This window comes from Impatiens glandulifera, chromosome 7 (genome assembly GCF_907164915.1).
Source record: "Impatiens glandulifera chromosome 7, dImpGla2.1, whole genome shotgun sequence".
Lineage (NCBI taxonomy): Eukaryota > Viridiplantae > Streptophyta > Magnoliopsida > Ericales > Balsaminaceae > Impatiens > Impatiens glandulifera.
Window position 1 is genome coordinate 9,308,827 of NC_061868.1, and position 8,925 is coordinate 9,317,751.

An 8,925-nucleotide genomic window follows, 5' to 3' on the forward strand; every position below is an offset into this window, starting at 1 on the left:
ATGAATCAAAATATATTAAACATATCAAAATAAATTTAAAAATATTGAAAAAAAATAGATGAACTACCAATTTAAGTAAAAAAATTGTAAAATTTATTAATATATATATATATATAATATAATTAAAATATATTTAAAATTAATATTTTAGTAATATATTTTAAAAAATGGTTAGAAGTTGAGATTGGGTTTGGAAAATGTGATGACCCAAAATAATCGGGTCGGATAGGGTTTGCCATTTGTAAGAAAACAAGAGGATTGATTCTATTATTTTCTATCTATCACTCTCAACTCTCATCTTCTTCTTCTTCTTCTTCTTCATTTGATCACTCTGAAGATCAGGCTTCCCCTGAAGAACAAACGATGAACACCGATCTTCCTTTTCTCATACTGCATCACTCTCCCCAAAACAATCTCGACAAATTCATCCATCGATTCGGTTCACGATTCCGTCTCATCGATCCCTTGCTCCCTTCCTTCTCCCCCGCCGACGCCAATCTATCTCGCATCCTCGTCTGTGTCGGACTAGCACCAGTCAATCCCTCCACGCTTGATCGATTCCCGTCGATCCAATGTGTGATCGGAACCAGCGCCGGCGTCGACCACATTGACACCGGCGAGTGCCATCGAAGGGGAATCAAGGTAACCAACGCCGGCATTGCCTTCTCGGAGGACGTTGCCGATTATGCAATCGGACTTCTGATCGATGTTCTTCGTCGTATATCGGCTAGTCAACGGTACATTCGATCTGCTTCATGGCCTGTCAAAGGGGATTATCCTCTAGGCTCTACGGTATGTATGTATGTATGTATGTATGTATGCCCTAATTGATCAATTGAAGAAATTATAGTATAGATCAATTGGAGATTGGAATATTTGAGATTGTTAATTATGAATAAATATTCTTTCAGTTAGGAGGAAAACGGATTGGAATTATAGGGCTTGGAAGCATAGGTTCGATGATTGCTACACGACTAGAATCATTCGGCTGCATCATTTCATATTCATCTCGAACCGAGAAGTCTAAAACAACCTACACTTACTTCAAAAGTGTTGACAATCTCGCGCGAAACTGTGACATTCTCATAGCATGTTGTTCCTTAACTTCCGAAACGCACCACATAATCAATCAAGAAACGATGATGTTGTTGGGGAAGGAGGGTATCGTTATTAATGTTGGTAGAGGAGGTCTTGTTAATGAGAAAGCTTTGGTGGAGGCTTTGATTAAAGGTGAACTTGGAGGTGCGGGTCTTGATGTGTACGAGGAGGAACCGGTTGTGTCAAGAGAGTTGTTTAAGTTGGACAACGTTGTTTTGTCTCCTCATTGTGCGGTTTTCACTCCGGAGGGAATGGAAATGATGTTGGATGTTGTGGGAACAAACATTGAAGCTTTCCTTGCAAACAAACCATTGCTGTCTGAAGTAAAATATGCATAAATGAAGGTAGAGATGTTTAAATGTAATTGGAAGTATAAGATTTAAACATGATTGAAAACTATGGAATCTAAACTTACAATAATTCATATACATTGTGTTTTCTTTATTATCCTATAAATATTTAATGTGTTTGGTCCTCTCGATGGGCGAGTAGTTCGTTATCGAATGGGGTAGAAAATTATTTTGATACCTAATCTTCGATAATATTTAATTTATGAAGCAAGTTCAAGTGGTTCATATCGAAAGTTTTAAGTAAAGTTTTAAGTCTGATTCTTACTGAGAATATACGGTGGGATAGCCTTGTTTCAGACATAAACCCTAGTCACAATTAAGAAGAAAATAGTAAAGCATTGTAATGTGTGTTGGATGCTTAAGTATTGAATCTATCAATTTCTATAGATTCTTTCACTTTACAACTTAGATGAGATACATTTTAACATTATAAAAGGAGAGTCAAAACTAACATTTTACTATCATTTTTAACCTAACTTTGATTTCCACTTAATTGAAATGAGATATAAAAAAAGTATATCATATTATGAAAAAAAAATTATACAAAAATAGAAATTAAATTATATAAAATAAATATTGATGTAAAATAACACAAGATTAACTTAAATTAAAAAATCTCATTTAATTTAAGTTGGAGTGAAATTCATAGACTTTCTAACTTGAAACATTAAAAAAGAATAAAAAAAATTGATGTAAAATAGTTTAATTTTTTTAAGAAAATTACAAAGTGAAACATTGATCAATATCAAATTTTAAGTTATATTAAAAATAAATATTTAAGATTTAACACTTGTAAAAAAATTAATCAAATTAATGGACAATTATGAAATAAATTAAAAAGGTTAAAACTATATTTTACAAAAAATTATCCAGTTAACTATGCAAAGATTTTGACTTAAACTTATTATATATATTATTAAGAAACAATTTATTTATTAAGAAGTTATCAATTTACATAAGAGTAAGGATATATAATAGGCCGTGAATGTTTAAATTTATTCCTCTTAATTATTTGTTTTTTTATTTCTCTTTCATCATATAAATATATTTTTTTTTAATTATTAAATATTATTAATTTTTTGTAATTTTATATAAATATATATATTTATATAACTAATTTAGGGTTTAAGACATAATTATAAAACATATAATTAGGGTTTAAAGTTTAAGATTTAAGGTATAAAATTTAAGATATATAATTTAGAGTTTAAGATTTAAAATTTAAAGTTTAAGATTTAAGGTATAATTTATAAGATTTATAAGGTATATGATTTAGAATTTAGGATTTAAGATACAAATTTTAGGATTTAAAAAAAAATAAAAAATATTAATAAGTCAAAATAAAATAAAAAAATATTAATAAGTCAAAATAAAATAAAATAAAGACAAAAAATTCAAATTATTGGACATTCAGATTAACACTCCAACGTTACTTATCACAATTCACAACTCTTTAAAGTGAGTTATTTATTTATTATGTATAAGATTATTTTTATTTTATTTTTAAATTAAGAAAAACGTTAGTATCATCACTTATTTATTTATTTATTGTGATTTTTGTGGTATAAGATTACTTTTATATAATTAAAATTATGTTTTTTTTTTGTTAAAGAATTTTTTGAATCATGATCCCAATTATTTCTTAGATTAATTTTATTTACATAAAAATTATAAGGTAATATTTGTTTTATTATAATTTAGATAAAAGAAAAATATAAACCTAAAATAACTAGTGAACGGATAATGGCTTCATGAACGCATGTTTAATTTATTTTTATTTTTTGTTGTTAAAAGGTTAAAAAAATTATTATTTGATGATATATGATAATGTGAAATAAATTGTAGCACATTTGAATGATAAGAATTAAAGTTACATAATGTTGAAAGTTATTGCTAACTTTTAAATAAAATAATAATCAAAATCAAAATTACACTAACATAAATTACAATAAAATCAATTTATGATTTAAAATATAATTTTTATAATAAATAAATTACAATTTTAATAATATTAATAAAATAATCTTATTTTGAGAAAATTTATATTTTATTTTATCATTATATTCTCTTAATTTTATCTTCTTCTATATTCTCTTTATATAATATTTTTTCAACTTTTTAATATTCTCGAGATAAATATGCACTAATATATATATATATGAAATAATTATTACAGTAAAATTTCTTAAAATACAAATTATTTGACAACTAGTAAATAATTATTAATTTTTATATTTGTTTTTGACTTGTTAATATTTTTATTTTTTATAAACCTAATTAAACCCTATTAATAAGTAAAAATAAATAAAAAAATAAGAGGTAAAGAGAGAAATTCATTATTCTTGTTCCATGTTACATATCATTTTCATAAAATAAAGATAACTAAAACAATGAATATTTACAGAAAAAAATACGTATACAAATTAAATGATGAATATGATTAATTAATTTATATTAAAAATGAATATTTAATATTTAACTTATAAAAATAATTAAATTGATTTATAAATATTTTATAAAAAAATAAATTTAAATTAAAAAAATCTCCAATGCCTCATTTAAATAATTCTATGCATTTTTTTTATAAAAGATATTATTTATATATATATATTATGTATATATTATGTATATTTATAAAAGGAAAATATTTGAAACCCTAAAACTTTGTAATCATCAATTCATGAATAATGAGAGCTCTATAAATACAATTATTCTTTCTTCTTCTTCATTATCTTATTTTGTGATTGACCATGTCTACAGTCTTCACTCAAATTATTTATATGTTACTAATCGTGTTGTCGACTTTGTTATTTTTAGGGTTTATTTTATTTTTCTATCTCTTTCAATTAATGAGGGCATCAAGCTATGAGTATGCTATGCAAGTTTTCAATCAAGATGTCAATGATAATTATCACGATGTCAATGTTAATTATGAAAACGAGATATATAATGTGGAGATGACGAAGTTCGCACCGCCATCACTAGAGAAGAAAGCATGCAAGCATCTTAGGTATGAATCTAATCTATGTTCGATATGCTTAGAGGATTTTGAGTTTGAAGAAGAATGTGATGTGATTCCTTTATGCGGCCATGGATTTCATTCATATTGCATTCAATCATGGCTCAAAAACTACAATTCGTGTCCAATTTGTCGAAACAATAATATAGTTAGAGTCTTGATTAATGTTGATTAATTATAAATTTGATGATGTTCATAGAATCATCTTATTATTTTGTAGATTTGTAGATGGAGAATTATTCTTTATAAATATATCATTGTTATTTTGCAGAAGGAGAATTATTCTTTATAAATATATAATTATTATTTATTTGTAATTCATCTTGTTTTGTTTGTTTGAATAGTTCTTTTATATTCTTCAGTCAAAGATAAATATGTAAAAATAATATATTATTTATTAAAATTCACTTCCATTTATCATGAGTTATCTAAGATTATTTTTAAATAACTTAGTTTAGTTTAATTTATTTAAAAGTTTGTTATTTAAAGTTATTTTAATAGAAATATAAATATAAATATTTGGAAAATATATATATAATGACATATTTTTTTTAAAAGGTAACAAAAATATTTGGCTAAAGATTTCAGTTAAATAGATAATCCTTTTATATTCTCTTCTTATGTATATTTTTCCTTTTTCTTTATTTGCTGTAATTTTGTTATCCAGTTATTCTATGTTAATATATAAAAATAATATATTATCTACTAAAATCCATTTTTAGGATTTTCTTTTCATTATGGGTTATTTAGGATTATTTTTAAATAATTTTGTTCCATTTAATTTTATTGAAAAGTATGTTATGTAAAATTATGTTAGTAGAAAGAATAATATACATAGTTAAAAATAACAAATATTTTGATTATTAATTTAAATAAAATAATTAAAAAAAATAAGTTGAAACTGTGCGTGAGAAGAAACTTTACCGACCGTCAAAGTAGAGTAAGAACTCCTTTTATTAATGCAAATTTTTTAAAAATATATATGTTTAATATTTTAATTTAATTATTTTATTATCAAATAATAAAATATTTAAAATTTATTATTATTTTCCTTTAGTTTTTTTAAATAAAATTAATAATTTTAATTTTTATATATTAGCATAGTTATTATTTGTTCTTAGTATACATCTTCTCAATTTTTATGTACATAAACAAATATTTGTAAGAAATCTCATTTAGCATTTATATTACTCTTTCATTTAAAAATACTATTTATGAGAAAAATTTATAAAGTATTATATATCATAAAAAATTGAAGTGTTAACTTTTTATATATATATATATATATTTATATATATATATAATTCATTATTTTTCTCACTATTTTATACTAGGTCATCTATATATATATAATGATGCTTAATTTTTAAAGTGTCCGGATTGGCGGGTCGAGAGCTGTGGTTAATTTGGATACTTGGGTCGGATTGTGGGTTGACCCGTTTTTAAATTTAAAACGGTTAAAAATAAAATTAAAAATGCTAGAGGTATGTTTCGAACTTGCAACCTAACAAAACAAGTACAACTCTTTAACCAACTAGGCTACAAAGACTTTATATTTTAAATTCAACACCAAATTTGATAAACGCGGGACGTTTTAATATTAATATAAGTTTAATTTTTTAACTAACTAATCTATATAGGTGTTGAGTAAATGGATACTTGGGTCGAATTGTGGGTTGACCCACCCATAAACTTAAAACGGTTAAAAAAAAATAAAAAATGTTATCCGTAATTTTTTTTCACGGTTTTATATTAATATTACTCGTGCAAATGCACGGACTAAATGCTAGTATTTTTTAATACTTTGTCAAGAAGTCGCCTCTTCCATCTCTTCCTCCTAAAAGTTTTCCCAACCAATCAATTAAATCTAATATCAATTCCTCAAAATTAGTTTATAATATTTTTTTCACTTAAAATTTATTTAAATTTAAATCAATTTTTATTTCAATTTCTTTTAATATTATAAAATATATAAAAAAAAAATAGTTACATATCATTTATATTAAACTAAAAAGTATTATATATTTAAAATTATATTATATATTTTAAAACTGACTAAAAATTAAAATAAAAAACTGATATATATATATATATATATATATATATTTAAAATCAAAAAAACTACATAAATAGTAAATATTTTTAAAACTATATAAATTTACATATATTAATATAATATGGTCTTACTAATTATTAATTTTCTTTAATTATCAAATTAATAATAATATATATAATTTTTAATTATTTGTATAATTGTAAAGTTGAGTAATAAAAAATAGTAAAATATAGCTAAAAAAATAGTATTTATTTTTTGATTTTATTTGAACTGTGATAGTTGTTATTTGAATAAGAAAATAAGTTATAATAATTTATTAAAATGTTGTATAATATTAAATAAAATTTATATTTATTTAAATAATTTGTAAGTATAATTAAATATTTGTAATAGAAAGATAAGATATTTTAATATTAAATATATATATATATATAATATATATATATATAATATATATATATATAATATATATATATATAATATATATATTATAAATATATTTTAATAAAATATAAGAGAGAAAATAAGTCTAAATAAATTTCTAATAGTTTTTACGTGTAAATAAACTAGTTATAAAACTAAGTGAGATTTATTCATATTTTTAATTGATAAATAAGTTAACATTTTATTTTTAATTGGTAAGTAAATATTTTTTTAAATAAATAACACTTTTTGCCTTTTAAAAACTCAGGTACAAAAGAGGAAGATGACATTAATATTGATGAAGTAAAATCATTAAGGATAACTTAAATATTTGATGGGAGGGCAGTATATTTTACCTAATAAACCAAATATTTAATTTTCAATTGCATTCAAAAAGTTTCAATTAAAAGAAGATTTCACTAAGAAGACTCTAACTAAAAGGGTCATGACTTTTGAGATCGAGTAAACAACTCTAAATTCTAGAATAAATTCGAATAAAATATTAACAATTCGAGTTTTAAATTAAATGTATAATCCTTTATCTAATAGTTCATGAATTTCACTATTCTTACATTCAGCCATGGCTCTAAAAGATGGAGTAGAACTACATATATATGTTATTGATTTTTACAACTAGGGATTGGTTTTGCTTAATTCTTTTATTTATTTCTGTACATATTTGGAATATTTTATTTTGTCATAGTTTCTCCAAAGTTATAATTTATTGAATAATCTTAACAATTATTATTTGAAGAAAGTTTTTCTTCATTTTGTATAAGAATCCTGATTCATAATGTTGTGTATCCTTTTTTCTTCTAAAATTGACTTTTTCTATATCATGATTCATTATGTTGTAGATATTGTAATTTTAATAAACATAACAATGTGACTTTTTTTTATTGTGACTTGAGAAATAAAATAAGTTATATATCTTAGCCACAATCAAATTGCTTGTACAAAATATATATATTTATGTTTTTGTTTGATAAATAGAAAATATTTTAACTAATTATTTGAGTAATAAAATTTTTGAGGAAAAATAATTACTGGATGATAAATTGATTATTTGAAATAGAATTTTCCTTGGGCCTTGGTCTGTTTTGGGTTAAGAACTTATTTGAATATAATAGGTTACTTTCAAATAATTTCAGTGTATTATTAAAAAGTGAGTTTTTTATTTTAGATTATTTGAGTAATTAAATATTAATTTTTATACTTATTTTTATTTAGTTAAATTTTCTTGTAATATTGACAAAAAGATGTATAATATTCATGATTTAGAGATAGTGGCCAAAACTAATTTCACCAACTAACTGAATTTGAAATAAATTGTAATAGAAGAAAATTGATAAAAATTTCTTGTTTGAAAATATTCTTAATTAATTAAAAAAATAAATAATAAAATGCAATAGAAGTATTAAACATTATAAAAATTCAACAAAATTAAACATAAATAATCTATTATTTTAGATTTTTTTTTTAACCAATAAAAATCCAAAATAACCCAAACAAGATATAAGAGGCATATTACCTTGAAATGATTAGATTCAAAGAGGTTTTAAAAAAATTAGAGTGAAAAAAAATAATAATTGATTGATAATTATTTATAATAAAAAATTTTAAAAAATTGAAAATATTAATATATATAAATAAAAAATTATTATTATTATTTGATAATTTTAAAGAGATAATAATTATTTTTAGTAAAAAAACTTAAAAAATATTGTTATATATAAATAAAATAATATTTTAGTTGATAAATTGAGTGATATGATTATTGAGAAATGATTCGAAAAATTGATTTTGTTTGAACTATTTTAAAATGATAACAAAAACTTTAAATAATTTAAGAACATTTCCCAAGTTAGCACATCAACACCTTGGTAAAAGGTAACTTAAAAAACAACAGCTTTTGTTTAAAATCAATAACAACAAAACCATATAAAAATTCAATTGTTTCTAAAAAAATGAAAAATTTG

At 22.2% G+C, this 8,925-nt stretch overlaps 1 protein-coding gene across 1 annotated transcript; it reads left to right on the plus strand.

Moving 5' to 3' along the window:
• The first annotated feature begins 294 nt into the window (after positions 1-294).
• LOC124909676 (glyoxylate/hydroxypyruvate reductase HPR3-like) lies at positions 295-1,659 on the plus strand. The gene is made up of 2 exons (XM_047450333.1): positions 295-792; positions 912-1,659. Exons 1-2 carry the CDS (start codon positions 364-366, stop codon positions 1,434-1,436), a joined length of 954 nt encoding a protein of 317 aa, XP_047306289.1. The 5' UTR covers positions 295-363; the 3' UTR covers positions 1,437-1,659.
• The last annotated feature ends 7,266 nt before the right edge of the window (positions 1,660-8,925 follow it).